The 22,500-nt window shown below is 48.7% G+C and overlaps 1 protein-coding gene across 1 annotated transcript in view; it reads right to left on the bottom strand.

The window, feature by feature from the left end:
• The window catches only part of LOC128686467 (uncharacterized), a 464,741-nt gene that overhangs the window by 63,284 nt on the left and 378,957 nt on the right, over nt 1–22,500 (bottom strand). The window contains exon 6 of the mRNA XM_070086004.1: nt 11,700–11,829. Coding sequence (XP_069942105.1) covers nt 11,700–11,829 — 130 coding nt within the window. The remainder of the gene's footprint in view (nt 1–11,699; nt 11,830–22,500) is intronic.

Here is a 22,500-nt window from a genome sequence, read left to right as displayed (position 1 = left end):
CATAACAGCTTCTTCACCTCCTCATTTGTGTATATTTCATCCAGCACTTGTTGGTGTACCTCTCTATTCTGAATTCCTGGAGTCCTTCCTGTCTCCACTGTAAATACTTCTTTAAATCTCATGTTAAGCTCCTCGCATATCTCTTGGTTGGTTCTTGTGAACTCCCCTCCTTCCTTCCTCAGCCTGATTACCTGGTCATTGACTGTTGTTTTCCTCCTGATGTAGCTGTACAACAGCTTGGGGTCAGACTTGACTTTTGATATTATGTCATTTTCGTATTGTCGCTGAGCCTCCCTTCTTATCTGTGCATATTCGTTTCTGGCTCTTCGGCTAATCTCTTTATTTTCTTGGGTCCTTTGTCTTCTGTACTTTTTCCATTTCCTAGTGCACTTAGTTTTTGCCTCCCTATACATTTGGGTGAACCAAGGACTCGTTCTGGTCTTCCCGTTACTTCTGTTTCCCTTGGGAACAAACCTCTCCTCTGCCTCCTTGCATTTTGTTGTCATATAGTCCATCATTCCTTTTACTGGTTTTCCTGCCAATTCTCTCTCCCACTGAACGTCTTGTAGGAAGTTCCTCATGCCTATAAAGTCCCCCCTTTTGTAGTTTCGTGTGTGTGTGTGTACTCAGGCCTTCACTTATTGTCGAGGTCGAGTCTTAGCTCCTGGCCCGGCCTCTCACCCTGCCATTTGTTATTGTCTCCCTCTTAGCCTCTTGCGCCCTATCGTACCTACTCTTAAAACTATGTATGAAGCCTCATCGCCGAGGTCATTCCACTTCCCGACTACTCTAAGAGTGAAGAAATAATTCCTGATATCATTGTGGCTCATCTGTGTCTTTATCCTCCAGTTGTGTTCCTCCCTCCATCCCAAGCACTTGTTTCTCGCCTCTCAAACAGCCCATCCCAGTCTGCACTATCAATTCCTTTGAGTATTTTGTACGTTGTTATCAGTCTTCCTTTTTATTTATGTCCTCCAATGTCGTTACATTAAATTTCGGTAGCCTCTCCTCATAACTCACATCCCTTAGTTCTGCAACTAGTCTCGTTGTTTATACCTGCACTTTTTCCAGTTTCTTAAAATGCCTTTTCAGGTGTGTGTTCCATGTTGGTGCCGACTCTCCCTAGACGGGCCTCGCATATATTGTATAAAGAGATCGGAATGACTCATTGTTGAGATTCCTGAAGGTTACTCTTAAGACTTGCCAGACGAGCACACGCTACAGAGGTTATTCGGTTGATGAGAACTTTTAGCGATATGCTAGGCACTATGCTCATCTCTAGGTATTTCCCTCTGAGTGAGGTCTGCAGCCAGAGTCTATACTCCCTGATCGGTCTTCTTGTCCCTTCCCACAATCTTTATAACCTTGTATTGGCTGGGGTTGAATTCAAGCAACGACTTATACGACATCCCTTGCAGCTGGTCCAGATCTATCTGTAGCCTTTCCCCTCTCTTAATCTGCGCTTTTACTCTCTAGTTTTACACCAACGGCAAACAGGGAGGGATCTGAGTCAGTTGTACAAGAATGGTATACAATACCGACAAGATGAAATTAAGACACATGTGCAACATCTGGGTATCTTTATTGTAGACGTTTCGCCATCCAGTGGCTTTATCAATTGAAATTCCAAGACATAACTTGAAGACAGTAGAACTATGTACAGAAGATGAGGTAATCAGTTGAGGGACTGATTATCTCATCTTCTGTACATAGTTCTACTGTCTTCAAGTTATGTCCTGGAATTTGTATTGATAAAGCCACTGGATGGCGAAACGTCTACAATAAAGATACCCAGATGTTGCACATGTGCCTTAATTTCATCTGAGTCAGTCCCATCTAGAATGTCATCCAGGTGCCCGTGAACCACAAACCGTACTGGCCTTAATGCGGATCCTCGCAAAATGCTACACTTTCATCCTCCCCATTTTAGTGTCTATTCCAGGACGCGTATGTTTTGGCTTCCTTTCCCTAAGCTTAGTGCTCTCTCTGATCCACCTGAGACCTTCCCTTGTGAGTCTTACTGTACCTAAAGCTTCTGCCCAACACAGTTTTACGAGGTGATGCGATCGTTATGGACCCACCAGACCTTAGAACCAGACCACAGAGAAGTGATGTGATCGTCATGGACCAGCCAGACCTCAGAATCGGTCCACTGCGAGGTGACGCAATCGTTATGGACCCATCAGATCTCAGAACCGGTCAACTGTCTCCCACGAGCTTATAATACTATTAAATCGTAAATTCAAAATGATGTCAGCCATACAAGTCTGGGCTGACGAGATTATTGGCGGGAGCGTCTGACAGTGCAAACTGTTATAAGCTGGGTAAGTTTCCCTTGCTGCCACCCGCCCACACCCACACAAGATCCGCCCACACCCAACCTCCACCCACCCACACCCTTCCTAGAGACGCCCACACCTGCACTAGACCAGCTTGCACCCACACTAGACCGGCCGACACTAAACCTACTCACAGTCACACTAGATCCATCCACACTCACACCTGACTCGCCCACACTCACACTCCATCCGCCACCTGCCCACATTCACCCTCCAGTCCCCCTCACCCATACTAGACCCACCCACACCCACACTAGACCCACCCATGCCCACACCAGACCCGCCCACACCCACACTACATCTGCCCACTCCCACCCGAACCCATATTAGACCCACCCATACCCACACTAGACCCGCCCACACCCACACTAGACCCACCCACACCCACACTAGACCGACCCACACCCACACTCACTCCTTATCAGAGACAGGGGAGATAGGGGGGATATGATAACGACATATAAAATAGTAAGAGGAATTGACAAGGTGGACAGAGACTGGATGTTACAGATATGGGACACAGCAAGAAGGGGACACAATGGAAGGTGAAGACTCAGATGAATCACAGGGATGTTAGGAAGCATTTCTTCAGTCACAAGTTGTCAGGAAGTGGAATAGTCTGGGAAGTGATGTAGTGGAGGCAGGATCCATACATAGCTTTAAGAAGAGGTATGATAAAGCTCATGGAGCAGGAAGAGTGACCTAGTAGCGACCAGTGCAGAGGCAGGGCCATGAGCTGTGACTCGACCCCATCAACCACAACTAGGTAAGCAACTAGGTGGGTACACACACACACACACACACACACACACACACACACACACACACACACACACACACACACGCTCGCGCGTGCGCGCTCATATACAACAGGCCTGGTGTCTAATCGACATGTGCCTAGGACAAAATGATAACTAACTAGCATTCCACTCGCCCACATCCACACTAGACCCGCCCATACCCACACTAGACCCTCCCACGCCCACACTCCATCCGCCCACACCCACACGCCACCCGCCCATACCCACATTACACCCTCTCCTCCCACACCTACATCCACACACACACACCTCGCCCCTCATCATCTCTGCTCCCCCCCACCCACACACCTCGCCCCTCATCATCTCTGCCCCCCCCACACACACACATCGCCACACCTCCTCTGATATGCACTGTGCTAATGTTCTTGCAGATGCCAGCATTAAAACAACGTTGTTGATCGTGCATATTGCATAGGAATTAGCTCAGGTGTTGCTGCTGGTGTTGACAGGTAAGGCAGGTGAGGTAAGAGGCAGTATCCTCCAATCAGCTGAGAGACTAGCCGGGGGGGGACGGCGCTCAGCCAATGAGCTGCCAGGGACCCGCAAGAACGTACAGGGGTACATCAATGATCTGCGTAGTGAAGGGAAGGGGAAAGAAGGGAAGGGGAAGGAAGAAGAGAGGAAGGAAGGGGAGGGGAAGGAAGGGAAGGGGTGGTGAAGAGGAGGTGATGGGGAGGGGTGATGAGAAGGGAGTGATGATGAGGAGTTAATAAGAGGGGTGATGGGGAAAAGGAAGGGGACGGGGCGATGAGGAGAGGGTGATGGGGAGAGGGTGATGGGGAGAGGGTGATGGTGAAGGGGAGAGGGTGATGGGGAGAGGGTGATGGGGAGAGGGTGATGGGGAGAGGGTGATGGGGAGAGGGTGATGGGAGGAAGTGATGAGAGGGGGCTGTGGGGAGGGAGTGATAGGGAGGGGGTAATGGGAGGGGTTGTGGGGAGGGAGTGATAGGGAGGGGTAATAGGGAGGGGGTGATGGGGAGGGAAGGAAGGGGAGGGGGATGATGGGAAAGGAAGGTTGACAGGGGAATTCTAGCATCATCATTGCTGGGATCAAAAGCTTCCTGTATTCACCTGGATCAAGGTTACCGCCCCACCTGAAGCTTCCTCGCGATTGGATCAAAGTTCTACACTGAGCAAAACGTTGTTTACAAGAACGTTTCTGAAACGTTTAGCTTTTTGACCACTTTTATCAGTGCTGGTGCAGCAGACAACTGTGTGTGTGTACTGACCTGACTGTGCCTGTAGGAGTCCAGTCTGTATATGCGTGAGAGAGAGAGAGAGAGAGAGAGAGAGAGAGAGAGAGAGAGAGAGAGAGAGAGAGAGAGAGAGAGAGAGAGAGAGAGAGGTAATCATCAATCTGTTCTAAGTACCCGTGTGAGTGGGGCATTATCACACAGGTGTATCACACAGGTGTATCACACAGGTGTATCACACAGGTGTATCACACAGGTGTATCACACAGGTGCATCACACAGGTGCATCACACAGGTGCATCACACATGGCTTGGTGCCACACAGTCAAGAGTGTAAGGTCGTTTCTCTCCCAGAAAGTTCAAAGTTATAATAATTGTATAAACAAGAAGTCATGTGACTGTGAACTTTCTCCTGTGCAGCAACAAGAGTGGAAAATGTTATTTGGAGGGGGGAGTGAGGGGGAGGGGGGAGAGAGGGGGACGGTGAGGCGGTAAGGGAGTGTGTGGGTGGGAGGGAAGGTGTGGGTGGGAGGGAAGGTGTGGGTGGGAGGGTGGGAGGGAGGGAGGGTGAGGGTGGGAGGATGGGAGGGAGGGAGGGTGAGGGTGAGAGAGTGAGGATGGGAGGATGGGAAGGAGGGTGAGGGTGAGACGGTGAGGGAGGGTGTGGGTGGGAGGGACGGTAAGGGTGGGGGGTGGGAGGGATGGTGTGGGTGGGAGGGTGGGTGAGGGTGGGAGGGTGGGCGGTAGGGAGGGAGGGTGAGGGTGGGCGGGAGGGAGGGAGGGTGAGGGATTTTGGGAGGGAGGGTGGGAGGGTTGGTGAGGGAGAGAGAGAGAGAGAGAGGGAGTGTAGGAGGGATCACAGTGTTCAGAAGAGAACCTGGCAGGCACCTGGTCTCTTCACACACTCACCTGAACACTGGATGGCAGGCACCTGGTCTCTTCACACACTCACCTGAACACTGGATGGCAGGCACCTGGTCTCTTCACACACACACTCACCTGAACACTGGATGGCAGGCACCTGGTCTCTTCATACACACACTCACCTGAACACTGGATGGCAGGCACCTGGTCTCTTCACACACTCACCTGAACACTGGATGGCAGGCACCTGGTCTCTTCACACACTCACCTGAACACTGGATGGCAGGCATCTGGTCTCTTCACACACACACTCACCTGAACACTGGATGGCAGGCACCTGGTCTCTTCACACACACACTCACCTGAACACTGGATGGCAGGCACCTGGTCTCTTCACACACACACTCACCTGAACACTGGATAGCAGGCATCTGTTGTCTTCACAGACTCACCTGAACACTGGATGGCAGGCACCTGGTCTCTTCACACACACTCTCACCTGAACACTGGATGGCAGGCACATGGTCTCTTCACACACACACACACTCACCTGAACACTGGATGGCAGGCATCTGTTGTCTTCACAAACTCACCTGAACACTGGATGGCAGGCACCTGGTCTCTTCACACACTCACCTGAACACTGGATGGCAGGCACCTGGTCTCTTCACACACACACTCACCTGAACACTGGATGGCAGACACCTGGTCTCTTCACACACACACTCACCGGAACACTGAATGGCAGGCACCTGGTCTCATCACACACTCACCTGAAGTCTGGATGGCAGGCATCTGGTGTTTTCACACACTCACCTGAACACTGGATGACAGGCACCTGGTCTCTTCGCACACCTGAACACTGGATGGCAGGCACCTGGTCTCTTCACACACACACTCACCTGAACACTGGATGGCAGGCACCTGTTGTCTTCACAGACTCACCTGAACACTGGATGGCAGGCATCTGGTCTCTTCACACTCTCACCTGAAGACTGGATGGCAGGCATCTGGTCTCTTCACACTCTCACCTGAAGACTGGATGGCAGGCATCTGGTGTTTTCACACACTCACCTGAACACTGGATGGCAGGCACCTGGTCTCTTCACACACTCACCTGAACACTGGATGGCAGGCACCTGGTCTCTTCACACACTCACCTGAACACTGGATGGCAGGCACCTGGCCTCTTCTCACACTCACCTAAACACTGGTGCTGGGATTACCTAGCCTCATGGGCAGAGAAATGGGGAACAGCAAGTAATAGGGTAGAGGGGGGGGAGAGGAGAAGCGAGAAGGGAAGGTGAGGATAAGATAAGTGAGAGGTAGAGCGAGGGGTAGAGAGGTAGGATGGGGTAGAGAGGGTGGAGAGGGAAGGATTTCAGCTATGTGAGAAGTTAGATTTTGTCGAGAAATTTACAATTGTGTGGAGAGGCAAGGAAAGATGGTGGGAGGCTGAGAGAGAGAGAGAGAGAGAGAGAGAGAGAGAGAGAGAGAGAGAGAGAGAGAGAGAGAGAGAGAGAGAGAGAGAGAGAGTACGCATTGAGAAAAAGAGTAATAAAGAGGGTTATTGTAGGAGAAGAAGAAGGGGATGCTGAGAGAGCATCAGATCGTAGGAAGCATCATTAATACACCTGCAGCCGACGGGAACAATCCGACCATCGAAACACAAAGACGATTCGACCAACGCAGAAGACTTTCGTAGGGAGGAAGAACAAGAATAACTAGCGCGACACAAGCAACACTCAAAAGTAAACGAGGACTTAATATATTTTCAAAAACTCAAATACGGAGAGTTCAGAGAATAGTGGGCTGGGGAGGGATGACATGAACAGTGGTCCTTGTACATACCAGGTCCCATAGACGTATCTTATGTTTTGCAGAGAATTTGATACAAAAACCCGCCATACATATGACGTCCGGATAGACCACAAACCCACTTATCACAATCAGGTACATTATCTTAAGGTAGAACCAGAGGCTGCCTTAATATTATGAGCCATAATTTGACCATGACTCGGTGTAAGTTACAAGGTTCTCAGAGCTTGGTGTGATCCACGGGGTTAGAGTTTAGTGCGAGCTACAATGTTCTTAGGTCATTGACAGATGACCTGTCTCTTGCACTCACTTCATTGACCCTCCAACCACAGGAACAATGTCTGGTGTATTCAGTATGAAGCGTCATCAAAGGGCGGCCCAGAATCACCAACATGTACAGCGAGACCAAGTTAGTCCCACTAGAGGCCGGTATGAAGTGTTGGGTCACCTGCCAGCTAGCCATGATAGAAAACCACAGCTAGGGAAATTACCACAAACTTATTTACACTCGCTGCGAAGGGCAACGGTATCCTGCAATCGAGTTACGTAATCACAGCCCCGTGCAAGAAGCAGCTGTCTAGTTTCCTGTTTGTATAAAATTCAGGGAACGAAAGTACAGTCGCATCTTGACCACATGAGCTGCTGTTAATACCGCTTCCAAAGTCGGCGCCACGGTGTGTGTGTGTGTGTGTATTATCACGCAGCTGAATCAGTAGATCAGTACACATGCCGCTGGTGCTGTTAATATTGTCAAGAATATAGTTGCTTTCTGGAGATTACCTGTTCTATCATGAAGATAGATTACAACCATAAGAAAGACGCTGCAACATTTACCCAGAGAACAAAAGAAAAAGTGGTCGTCTACAGCCTTATACAGCGCTGTGGAAATACTGAAACACATCAGGAAAAAGTATCGCAGGCAATGACGGGGCAGATGAGGCTGCCGAAAAGGCCAACAAACTAAGCAGACAGCAATGTGCCGCCTAGCCTAGAGCAAATCATATAGAAAGTGAAAACTATCACCATAAACCTGACACGCTGCCTTCACATCAGTGCCCTAAATGTATCCTCGTCTGCAACTCGGTAAGGAAAAAATCAAACGGATAGGAAACGCTAATTCTCCTCCATGGTACCGACAGACAGATTGAAATAAATATACATGGCAACAGGCGAGAAGCTCAGCGTATTCTTCTTGTTCGTGTGTGTAGTCAGCAGTCTTCAGTTCTTATATAATAATGCGTAAGCCTTACCACAAGTTATATCATAACTTGTGGTAAGGCTTACGCATTATTCTGACTTTACTTCCGCGTTTCGACAATGTTACTTCGTTGACCAGCAAGCAGCAGCTTCCTAAAAGCTTGATCAGAAACCTCCATGAGTGTATCACAATCTTATAATGGAGTTACTGAACGAGATCCATGGCTTTCGTAAATGAAGTACGCATGGTGTATGGGTAGCCTCAGCAGGTGATACCAGGTTTTCCAGGCACTGCACTTAAATGACTAGACTAGAATTTTTAACTGCGTCATCAGCATTTCCAAGAGTCCAGGTAAAAGACCAAGAGAATTACCCAGAGCGTCCCGTGTGTTCACCGTTATTTTCTCACCATAAAGAAGTATATATCGGAACACGTTTGTTTTGGTTAGCAGCAAAATCTTACATTCCATACGAAATGAAAAATATTTTTCATTTCATATTTTCATATGAAATATTTTTCAATATTTTCACTTATTTTTTCAAGAGATTTTTTGTCTCATTAACCATTGTCTGATTAATCACCCTGAAGTTTTCACCCTTTTGTAGCTCTTTCTTGAAAATCTGGCAGGGTTTTTCTATTGTTTTTCTTGCTATCAGCTGGACAACACCTCAGAAGGTGCAGCTGTCAGCAGACCAATAGATGGAGCAGCAGTCAGCTGCTCCTGCTCTCAAGATCTGCAGGATCTTCATTAAAGGTGTGTGATCAAGATGATGTGTTCACGGAGTCGCTTCAGTGCTGCTGCTGCTGCTGCTGCTGCTGCTGCTGCTGCTGCTGCTGCTGCTGCTGCTGCTGCTGCTGCTCAGTTCTAAGATTAAAGCTAGACAGTACCCCGCTGGAGCCACGGGGTCCTCCACTTCACTTCGTTCACTCTGTAATATGTGGTTTGGCCAACGGAAAGTAGACCCAAATCAGTGTTTCTTAGCAGATCAGAGAATGTATCGAGGTTGTGATGGCTGATATACGCCTGGACAGCTCTCTTAACTTGGCATCACAAACAGGGAGATACATCCTTTATTTACTGTATGTCATGAAACAGTAAACCACTGTTGGTGGACCAGCACAAGAAGTGTCCTCTAACACCGCCCAGAATCGGGTAGCAAAACATTATGGCGAGACTTTAATTTCTAAGTTTCTTGCACGATTTGTTCTTCAGTGCATCACTGTGTTGCACGACATATGTACCACTGAAACTGACGCACTATGAATTGCATGACATGTGTACCACTAGAGCTGACGCACTGTGTTGCACGACATGTGTACCACTGGAGCTGACACCCTGTGTTGCACGACATGTGTACCTCTGGAGCTGACGCACTGTGTTGCACAACATGTGTACTACTGCAACTGACGCACTGTGTTGCACGACATGTGTACCACTGGAGCTGACGCACTGTGTTGCACGACATGTGTACCACTGGAGCTGACGCACTGTGTTGCACGACATGTGTACCACTGGAGCTGACGCACTGTGTTGCACGACATGTGTACAACTGTTTTTTTCGTTTTCTACTTACAGCAAAACGAAAATGCTTAAGCGAAATTTATTAACGTATTAAAAGAATGCATTTTTTCCCCTTCTGACATACAGAGTAGGTTCTTTCAGACCAGCAGCTTGACCTGGCTTTAAAGATGGCCAACAAAAACGTATTTAACTGGGAGCTGACAGGTCCATCACGTGACATCAGACATCAGGACAACTGAAAACCATAGTGGACTGAAAACCATGTTGAGTTTTAATGCTTCAGTGTGATACTCAAATCTAAAATTTTGATCAGTAACTCATGAAGAGAAATTGGGGGGAAGGGATGGGGGAGAGGAGGGGAGAGTAAGGGTAGAAGGGGGGGAGAGATAAGTTACTGGAAGAAGTAGCGGTGATGGGAGAGGTGTGTGTGTGTGTGAAAGAGAAAGAAAGAAAAATAGATAGATAGATAGATAGAGAGAGAGAGAGAGAGAGAGAGAGAGAGAGAGAGAGAGAGAGAGAGAGAGAGAGAGAGAGAGAGAGAGAGAGAGAGAGAGAGAGGGAGAGAGGTGGTTGCCGAAGAGAGAGGAGGCTGGGAAAATGAAGAGGTAGGGGGTGATGATAAATGGGACCTAGACGTGAGAGACGGCATAGTGGAAGGAAGAGAATGTAGTGAGAGAGAGGAATAAGAAAGAAGAGAATCGCTGAAAGTGGTAATGGAGAAAACTATGGGCATGGTGGAAGAGAGAAACGGTGATAGTGGAGGTGGTGGTGGTGGTGGTGATGGTGGTGGTGGTGGTGGTGGTGGTGATGGTGGTGGTGGTGGTGGTGGTGGTGGTGGTGGTGGTGGTGGTGGTGATTGTGGTGGTGGTGGTGGTGGTGATGGTGGTGTTGAGCAAGAGTGTGTGAGAGAGCATGGTGCGTGAGAGTGGGTCATGGGCTGGGCAGGAGGGTATGTAAACCATACCACGGGTGGGGTTTGAATCCGCGGGTTTAAACCCCACCTTTGGTATGGTTTGTTTGCAATTGTGTCATTACGGTTTCGTGAGTCAGGAGGGTATGTATGTGGCAGGTAAGGTTTATGTAGGGGGTGAGGGAAAGGGAGGAACCAAGGAGGAGATATGGGCAACTCTGATAAAATACATACGTACACTACACATGTGTAGTGATCCTCGCATCACAAAGCCTCAACTCTGAACTTGGTGAGCCAGCGCACGAACTGGCTCCAATATTACGAGTAAAACAATATGCTGACGTGTGGCTACCTCTATTACAAAAAAAATATTATATATGTTGAGTGCTCAAGGGATACTCTAACTAAAAATACTCTAACAATACCGTAACTTTGAGACGCTTCTTCAACTCTCACAATCACTACATGAAAGGTAAACATCATGACACTCAAACAAGCATCAAATCATTATAATGAGTCATTCTGAGGGTTTAATTATCAAGAAGGAAAAAATGTTACAGGGAGGTAACCGGAATTCACATAGACATTAAACAGTAAATTATTTTCAGTATTTGTGGACCTCGTGAAACTCGCAGCTAAAACTGACGTCTTATATATTTACTTGATGTTAAAGATATGTAACTCTGCGGTCGCAGCATGCCACATTTCACTATCTCTGCGACGACTATACGTACTACAACAGTCTCTGATACCTAAAATCTACGGACACACAAAGTCATATTTCACAATCAATGACACCAACAGTCATAACATGGAACCTTGCACTCCCATCTTCAGTGTTATAAATGATACACACTCTTGCCCACCCCTTCCTCAAGTCTTCAACCCCCCCCTCTCGACACCCCTTCCTGAATCCTCTTCCTGCACTCCCTCCATACCTTCCCTGCACACCCTCTCTACACCCCCCCTCACTGCACCCTCTCCCTACTCCCTCTCCCTGCACACCAACTCATCTGAAGCGTGATAGTACTCACCTGAAGCGTGATAGTTTTCAAGGTAAGAGATCCTTCGGTCCCTGACCCGGATAGTAGTGTTGGTGGCCAACTGGTGCGGTCCTAGCGTCAACCTGCACTCCGCCCGCACACTGCCACCCGCTGACGACACCTGAGGGAGGAGACCACGTGTGAGGGATACGTGAGAGAGGAGACCACGTGTGAGAGATATATGAGTGAGGAGACCACGTGTGAGGGATACGTGAGGAAGGAGACCACGTGTGAGGGATACTTGAGTGAGGAGACCACGTGTGAGGGCCATCAGGTGGAACACAACTAAAAATAACCAATTACAAACATGTGAGGGAGTCTACCTACTGAGAGACAAATTAAGACTAGTTACACCTGGTCGTCTGAGAGAGTTTACACGGATTCATGACACAGTGTAACAAGCTAGAACAACTGGAAGAGTCCCCTTCAACCTGTTGAGAGAGAGAGAGAGAGAGAGAGCTGCCACATGTGCTAAAGAATGTCAAAAGGAAATCCGTCATTATTGTTGTGATTATCATGATTGTCAGTTAGTTTTTCTTGTCATGTTCTCAATGTTTGTGTAAGCTTAATGATACTTGTTAAACCCAGCAGCAGGTGTTCAGAACGAACTTGCACTTCCCGCCTGTATGAATAAGTCAGTATGAATAAGTCAGTATTCTGTCACCTGTGTGACATCTGGTTATCTTTATTACGTAGACGTTTCGTCAACAAGTGGCTTTATCAATACAATACAGAACACCGGAGAGGTAGAAGATGAGGTAATCAGTCCCTCATCCCAGCAGCAGGTGTTCAGTACCGTAGTCTTAGTGAATCTGAAGCATAGGAGGGAAAAAGTGGGCTTATATACTGGAGTCAGATGAGATGAAGGCATTGTTACTGGTAAGGGCATCATTCCCCAGTGGAAGTAGGTCATGACCTAGGGGTGGGCCAGAGGCAGGAAGCAGTTGTGGGAATGTTCTCTGTACCTAGATTCCATGATGTTTCTGTGTCTGACAAGTGTCTGATTCATCATCTTGTCGGTATTATATACCGCTGATATACACACTGGTAGGTGTTGATACTAGAGATGCATAATTCACATATACTGTGTATTAGCATGTCACTGCACCAGCAGGTGTTGTTCACAGACTTACACTTAAACATATTAATAGGCTACTCCACTAGCAGATGTTTATTAAAGACACGCCTCACATACACACACACACGTACACATTCTTGCATGCAACATGTATCAGCAGTAAAACATATTGCAACTCGCCATCTAGTCTCTTGTACAATGGACAAGGAAATGATCACTGTACTCTACTTCTCTACTGTGGGCATTTCCTTACTTCTTGGCTACAGTAAGCATTTCCTTACCCTTTGGCTACAGTGAGCATTTCTCTCACCACTGTAGTCTGTCTGGTTAAAGTTGTAAGAAAACTTTCCACTTGCTCATGGGTAAAATAGAATGGGAAATTCCGAGGAATATTAAAATCTGAGAGGGAGGAGGCGAGTGAAGGTGGTGACCGACTTTTTCCTAGATGTGATAATAACTGGCATCAAGAGCCAACTGAGAGAGAAATGTGCAGGCAATTCCGATTCCCTTCGAGAAAAAAATATTGCAATATGCAACAAAACAAAGGGAGAGCTTGCAGAAGAGTTAAATAGGGTAAAAATGAAGGAAGAATGAGCCATCAAACTAAGGGAAATGAAAAAGAGCTGAAGGAGACCATGGAGGAAATGAGGAAGAGAGTAATAAGGATAGAAACACTGAAAGAAAGAGGAGCAGGTGGATCCAGAAAGAACAAAGAAGGAAGATCACTGGCAGAGATGGTCACTGGCAGAGATGGTCACTAACAGAGATGCTCTGAAGATGGGGAGGCTAAGAAGGTCATAAGAAGGACAGCAAGAGAAATGATGAAGACAACGAAATCTGATGAAAAATTTGGAATGACAGGAGGAAGTAGGGCGGTAACTTATGAATTTTGGACTTCAGAAGGCTGAAAGGGGACCCAGGAAGCAGGAGTTGGGACGATAAGGTATATGAAATCATGTTGATCATTGAGCAATAGAAGAGGAAGAAATTGGGTAGATGGAAAATTTACAGAGAATTGAGAGGTGCTCCCGTGGTAAACAATGGCCACATATTGGCAGGAAGCACACCCGGTGACTAAACGATGCTACAGTCGTGTATACCTAGATCATCACAGGACAGAAATGGAGAGAGAGAAAAGTTGAGGGAGCACATGAAAATCTATCAGGTACGGAAAAGAGTAGCAGACGAGAACTCAGAAGGAGAAAGCATGAAGCCTTAAAGAACTCTTGCAGATGCAACCCCAGCAGCTTGTCTAACGAGCCCAACTCTATGCCTGCTTCCATTTTCCCAGCATCAACATTAACATGAACTCCTACCCTGTCCCCTTATCATCACAACTCCCTCTTTCTCTTCATCTTCTCTGCCTACAACCGCATTCCAGACTTCCCCCTTTGTAGTGATACACACACCAACCCCATTCCTACCTCCCCCACTCCTGAGTTGAGCGACATGCAGAGATTAGACACTGTAAACTAGTGTATGGGAAGGGAAAGAAAACTCATTTTTTTTGTAGTATACATACGCAGATGGGTTATTAAACAATAGTGTTGAGTTGAAAGACCGAAGAGGTGAGGTAACCCCGGATATCATAGTTATAGAAACAAAGCTGACCAAAATAATATCAAATGTCATATGTTCAGCAAGATATCAAGTGATAAGGAAAGGCAAAGGAAACAGAGGAGGGGTGGCACTGCTAATCAGAAATCAGTGGAGTTTTGAAAAAGTGTAGACTGTAGAGGATAAACACACACGAGGTAAACGACTGCACAGTGGGCTCATTTAAGACTGTTGGACTCAAAGTAATAGTTGAAGTGATGAACAAACCAACACCTAACGGTAGGAGACAGAGACATGGATTTGAAGATAACAATATAAACAGTAAGCTAGCCTCTACTCTCCACGAGATGGATACAAAGATTACAGTAAACTAGCCTCTACCCTCCATATTATGGAGGAATATCCCACTTAAAGAACTCCAGCTGGAACATAGGCTGGAATTAATGGTATATTACCCACAAAACAGACCGAAAGGGGGATACACTTTCCACTTAGAGTAGGAAGCTGTGTCGTATGGTTACTCATAAGAGATAGGAGCTTATCCTGTGTGACAGCGTCCTCAAGACATCTCCCCGTAAAGGCAGGTTGGAAGCGCTGAGAGACTGAGACACTTATCTTATCCAGCCTTGAAGACTTATTCCCATTGGAAACTCTTTGAATGACAAATCTACTTTGTTTAACTCTGAAGGGAGTTCTTCTAACTGCACAAACTTGTGTCTTTCTACCGTTATGTGTACTTGAAGCGATCAAGGTCCCAGATCGAAACGTTTCCAATGCAGTGTCCTAGTGTTTGCATTCTGTGCCCATTTTTTCAACAGCTGGAAGGTTTCCTTCGACTGGGAAAGAGATAAGAACATTAGGTTCAGTAACACTGAAGACGACAGCAACAGCAACGGCAGCAAAAACAACAACAACGACGACAACATCTACGACAGCAGCCACAAGAGACGGCCGCAGCTGTACCATGGTATACAGCATTATAGCAACTATGAATGCACGTATGCATAAATGAGTGGGTTGCCTACAATGGCGGGTGGGCGGGTGGTGGGTGGGGGGCTGTGGACGGGTGGTGAGTGGGGGTTGTGGGCGGGTGGTGGGCGGGGGTTGTGGGCGGGTGGTGGGTTGTGGGCGGGTGGTGGGTGGTCGTGTGAGGGGTGGGCGGGTAGGCAGCATGGCCGTCACTGCACATTACACACCAACACAACAAGATTAGCCACGTCACCCCCACGATATCACCCACTGACCAAGGTAATGAGTAATACTGGCAGAGAGAGAGAGAGAGAGAGAGAGAGAGAGAGAGAGAGAGAGAGAGAGAGAGTAAGGGAACGACAGACAGCAGACTTTAAAGTTCACTCCGAGTGAATCTGCTATGGATTATCTACTTCTATATACTGTAAATTAAAGACTGTTGTATGATATCTATATGTTTGAGTTAAAGATAGTAGAGCAGAAAATTCTTTGCCCATCCTGCACTCTCGCCCCCCACTGCCGACACCAAACCGGAGGCGAAACATATTATCCACACTGAAAAAAAAAGGCATGGAATTTATAGGACATTTAGCAGTGAATGGTTGGCAAGTGTCACTATGTACCTCTGTTCTTTAACACAGTTCCTTCTGCAACTACTCACATTACTCCACTGTCACTCACAGAGCTGTGCCACCACCACCACAACCACCAAAACCACAACCACCACCACCACAACCACCACCACCACAACCACGACCACTACAACCACCACCACTACAACAACCACCACCACAACCACCACCACCACAACCACCACCACTACAACCACCACCACTACAACAACCACCACCACAACCACCACCACCACAACCACTACCACCACAACCACCACCGCCACAACCACCACCACCACCACAACCACCACCACTACAACCACCACCACTACAACCACCACCATCACAACCACCACCACCACGACCACCACCACCACTACCACCGTCACCACCACCACAAACCACCACCACCATCACCTCCACCACCATCACCACCACCACCACCACCACCACCACTACAACCACCACCACCACCACCACCACCACCACAACCACCACCACCACAACCACCACCACCACAACCACCGCCACAACTACCACCACCACAACCACCACCACTACAACCACCACCACTACAACCACCACCACCACAACCACCACCACCACAACCACCACCACCACAACCACCACCGCTACAACCACCACCACCACAACCACCACCACTACAAGCACCACCACTACAACCACCACCACCACTACCACAACAACCACCACCGCCACCACAACCACCATAACCACAACCACCACCACTACAACCCCCACCATCACAACCACCACAACCACCACAACTTCAACCACCACCACTCCATCACAACCAACACCACCACCACCGCAATCACCACCACTACAACCACCACCACTACAACCACCACAACCGCCACCACCACCACCACAACCACCACCACCACTACAACCACCACCATCACAACCACCACAACCACCACCACCTTAACCACCACCACCACAACCATCACAACCACCAACACCACAACCACCACAACCACCACCACCAGAACCACCACAACCACCACCACCACAACCACCACCACTACAACCCCCACCATCACAACCCCCACAACCACCACCACCTCAACCACCACCACCACAACCATCACAACCACCATCACTACAACCAAAACCACCGCCGCAACCACCACCACTACAACCACCACCACTATAACCACCACAACCGCCACCACCACCACCACAACCACCACAACCACCACCCATACAAACATCACCACTACAACCACCACCATCACAACCACCACAACCACCACAACCACCAACACCACAACCATCACAACCACCACCACCACAACCACCACAACCACCACAACCACCACCACCACAACCACCACCACCACAACCACCACCATCTCAACCACCATCACCACAAGCATCACAACCACCACCATTACAACCACCACCACCACCACAACCACCACGACTACAACCACCACCACTACAACCACCACCACCATAACCACCACAACCACCACTACAACCACCACCATCACAACCACCACAACCACCACCACCTCAATCACCACCACCACCACCACCACAACCACCACCACCACAACCACCACCACCACAACCACCACCCCTACAACCACCACCACCACAACCACCACAAACACCACCACCTCTACCACCACCACAACCACCACCACCACAACCACCACCATCTCAACCACCATCACCACAAGCATCACAACCATCACCATTACAACCACCACCACCACCACAACCACCACGACTACAACCACCACCACTACAACCACCACCACCATAACCACCACAACCACCACTACAACCACCACCATCACAACCACCACAACCACCACCACCTCAATCACCACCACCACCACCACCACCACCACCACCACCACCACAACCACCACCACCACAACCACCACCCCTACAACCACCACCACCACAACCACCACAAACACCACCACCTCTACCACCACCACAACCATCACAACCACCACCACTACAACCACCACAACCACAACCACCACCACCTCAACCACCATCACCAAAAGCATCACAACCACCACCACTACAACCACCACCACCACAACCACCACCACCACAACCACCACCACCACAACCACCACCACCTCAACCACCACCACCACAATCATCACAACCACCACCACTACAACCACCACCACAACCACCACAACCACAACGACCACCACCACAACCACCACCACTACAACCACCACCATCACAACCACCACCACATTTACCACCACCACCACAACCATCACAACCACCACCACCACAACCACCACCACCACAACCACCACCACTACAACTTCCACCACCACAACCACCACCACAACCACCACCACAACCACCACCACTACAACCACCACCATCACAACCACCACAACCACCACCACCTTAACCACCACCACCACAACCATCACAACCACCACCACCACAACCACCACCACCTCAACCACCACCACCACAACCACCACCACCTCAACTACCACCACCACAACCATCACAACCACCACCACTACAACAACCACAACCACAACCACCACCACCTCAACCACCATCACCACAAGCATCACAACCACCACCACTACGACCACCACCACCACAATCACCACCACCACAACCACCACCACTACAACCACCACCACCACAACCACCACAACCACCACCACCTCAACCACCACCACCACAACCATCACCACCACCACCACTACCACCACCACCACCACAACCACCACCACCACAACCACTACCACTACAACCACCACCATCACAACCACCACAACCACCACCACCTTAACCACCACCACCACAACCATCACAACCACCACCACCATAACCACCACAACCACCACCACCTCAACCACCACCACCACAACCATCACAACCACCACCACTACAACTATCACCACCACAACCACCACCACAACCACCACAACTACAACCACCACCATCACAACCACCACAACCACCACCACCTTAACCACCACCAGCACAACCATCACAACCACCACCACCACAACCACCATTACCTCAACCACCACCTCCACAACCACCACAACCACCACCACCTCAACTACCACCACCACAACCATTACAACCACCACCACTACAACCACCACAACCACAACCACCACCACCTCAACCACCATCACCACAAGCATCACAACCACCACTACTCCAACCACCACCACCACAACCACCACCACCACAACCACCACCACTACAACCACCACAACCACCACAACCACCACCACCTCAACCACCACCACCACAACCATCACAACCACCACCACTACAACCACCACCACCACCACCACCACAACCACCACCACCTCAGCCACCACCAGCACAACCATCACAACCACCACCACTACAACTATCACCACCACAACCACCGCCACAACCACCACCACTACAACCACCATCACAACCACCACAACCACCACCGCTACAATCACCACCATCACAACCACCACAACCACCACCACCTCAACCACCATCATCACCACAACCACCACCACTACAACCACCACCATCACAAGCACCACAACCACCACCACTACAATCACCACCATCACAACCACCACAACCACCACCACCTCAACCACCACCTCAACCACCACCACCACAACCACCACCACCTCAACCACCATCACCACAAGCATCACAACCACCACCATTACAACCACAACCACCACGACCACAACCACCACCACTACAACCACCACCACCATAACCACCATAACCACCACTACAACCACCACCATCACAACCACCACAACCACCACCACCTCAACCACCAGCACCACAACCACCACCCCTACAAACACCACTACCACAACCACCACAAGCACCACCACCTCAACTACCACCACCACAACCATCACAACCACCACCACTACAACCACCACAACCACAACCACCACCACCTCAACCATCATCACCACAAGCATCACAACCACCACCACCACAATCACCACCACTACAATCACCACCATCACAGCCACCACAACCCCCACCACCTCAACCACCATCACCACCACCACCACAACCACAACCACCACAACCACCACCACCACAGCCACCACCACTACAACGACCACCATCACAACCACCACAACACCACCACCTCAACCACCACAACCACCACCACCACAACCACCACAACCACCACCACCACAACCACCACCACAACCACCACCACTACAACCACCACCACCACAACCACCACCACCTCAACCACCACCACCACAACCATCACAACCAGCACCACTACAACCACCACCACCACAACCACCACCACCACAACCACCACCACTACAACTACCACCATCACAACCACCATAACCACCACCACCTTAACCACCACCACCACAACCTTCAAAACCACCACCACCACAACCACCACAACCACCACCACCTCAACCACCACCACCACAACCACCACCACTACAACTATCACCACCACAACCACCACCACAACCACCACCACTACAACCACCACCATCACAACCACCACAACCACCACCACTACAATCACCACCATCACAACCACCACAACCACCACCACCTCAACCACCATCAACACCACAACCACCACCACCACAACCACCACCACCACAACCACCACCACAGCCACCACCACTACAACCACCACCGTCACAACCACCACAACCACCACCACCTCAACCACCACAACCACCTCCACCACAACCAGCATCACTACAACCACAACCACCACCACAACCACCACCACTACAACCACCACAACCACCACCACTTCAACCACCACCACCACAACCATCACAACCACCACCACTACAACCACCACCACCACAACCACCACCACCACAATCACCACCACCACCACAACCACCACCACTACAACCACCACCATCACAACCACCACAACCACCACCACCTTAACCACCACCACCACAACCATCACAACCACCACCACCACAACCACCACAACCACTACAACCACCACCACCTCAACCACCACCACCACAACCATCACAACCACTGTTGCAACCCCTGAATGGGTTGCAATGATTATTATGTATATATATAATTATTTTCTTTTCATATAATTTTATATTGCTTATATTTGCGATAATAGCTAAATCGTAAATACATTGCTTTATATTATTATTATTTGACTTAGCTAAATTTTGTGAGGTAGGATGTTACATATGTGCTCAGTTCAAGTCTTGATTGTCTATCTACTACTGTAATTATCGCTTGTGGCTCGTTAGACTGCCGGCTTCTCGTTGTTGCTGGGCAGCGACCCACGGAGCTATCACGTGATCGAAGGGGGGGGGGTGTCCTCACCTCGCCTGAAGTATTCAGTCTGGTCTAGACTCTCTTGGTGGTTGGACAGATTGTCTGTGTCATTATTCTTGTTAGTTCTGTAGAACTCTGTTCACAGAACATTGTATAGACTTATTGATTTTCGACGTTGTACTGAGGTTGTGTGTCTCATAGACACTCGAAACTTCTCAGGTCCTGAGTTGTAGCTTCTGAACTAATTTGTACTGGTATCTGTGTATTATCACAGTCGGGGATTTTCTTATGCTGAACTTAGATTCAGTAGTATGGGAGTTTTGTGACTTTTGTGGAGGATCTGTAGATGGTCCCTGCTTAGTGTCGTTATATTATCACCCTGTTCCTGATTCTGTGTCGCAGTTGCTTGTTATATTGCTATTGGGATTAGCATTCTTTTTATTGTTCAAGCAGACTGTTCTGACTGCCAGTTGGTTAAAAAGTTAGTTTATTTGAGGACTTTGTCAGTCACTTGTTTAAGTCTAGTCGAGTCTTGAGACATAGCGAACTACATAGAGCACTTACACACATACACACAAACTTGCTTGTACATATTTGTAATATCTTATTAAATGTTAATGTACCAGACGGTACTTAAGAATTATAAATGTGATATGTGCTTTCAGCACAATAATATTGTACTAGAGAGAAGTGATATTATTTTGATTACTGTGATTAATTTAATTTAATTTAATTTGATAATATACCTCTAGACTTAATAAAATTATTAAATTTTAATTTCTCTAGTTAGTAGCCTACCAGTTGTAATCCTGAAGCACTATTGAATCATACTGAATTCTAATGTATAACTGGACAAGGATACTGACTACTTGTTAGGAAAACCCAGTAACAGGCTGGATGCTCGAAGGGCAGTCCTTTCTAGTATTCACTGGAGATCTCTAAGCTTTTAGAATCGCGTTTTTTGTAACAACCACCACCACTACAACTATCACCACCACAACCACCACCACAACCACCACCACAACCACCACCACTACAACCACCACCATCACAACCACCACAACCACCACCACTACAATCACCACCATCATAACCACCACAACCACAACCACCTCAACCACCATCACCACCACAACCACCACCACCACAACCACCACCACCCCAGCCACCACCACTACAACCACCACCATCACAACCACCACAACCACCACCACCTCAACCACCACAACCACCACCACCACAACCAGCATCACAACACCCACCA

Source organism: Cherax quadricarinatus, chromosome 17 (genome assembly GCF_038502225.1).
Source record: "Cherax quadricarinatus isolate ZL_2023a chromosome 17, ASM3850222v1, whole genome shotgun sequence".
Classification (NCBI taxonomy): Eukaryota; Metazoa; Arthropoda; class Malacostraca; order Decapoda; family Parastacidae; genus Cherax; species Cherax quadricarinatus.
The sequence above is the reverse complement of the archived record's forward strand: the minus strand, read 5'-3'. Positions and strand labels throughout refer to the sequence as shown.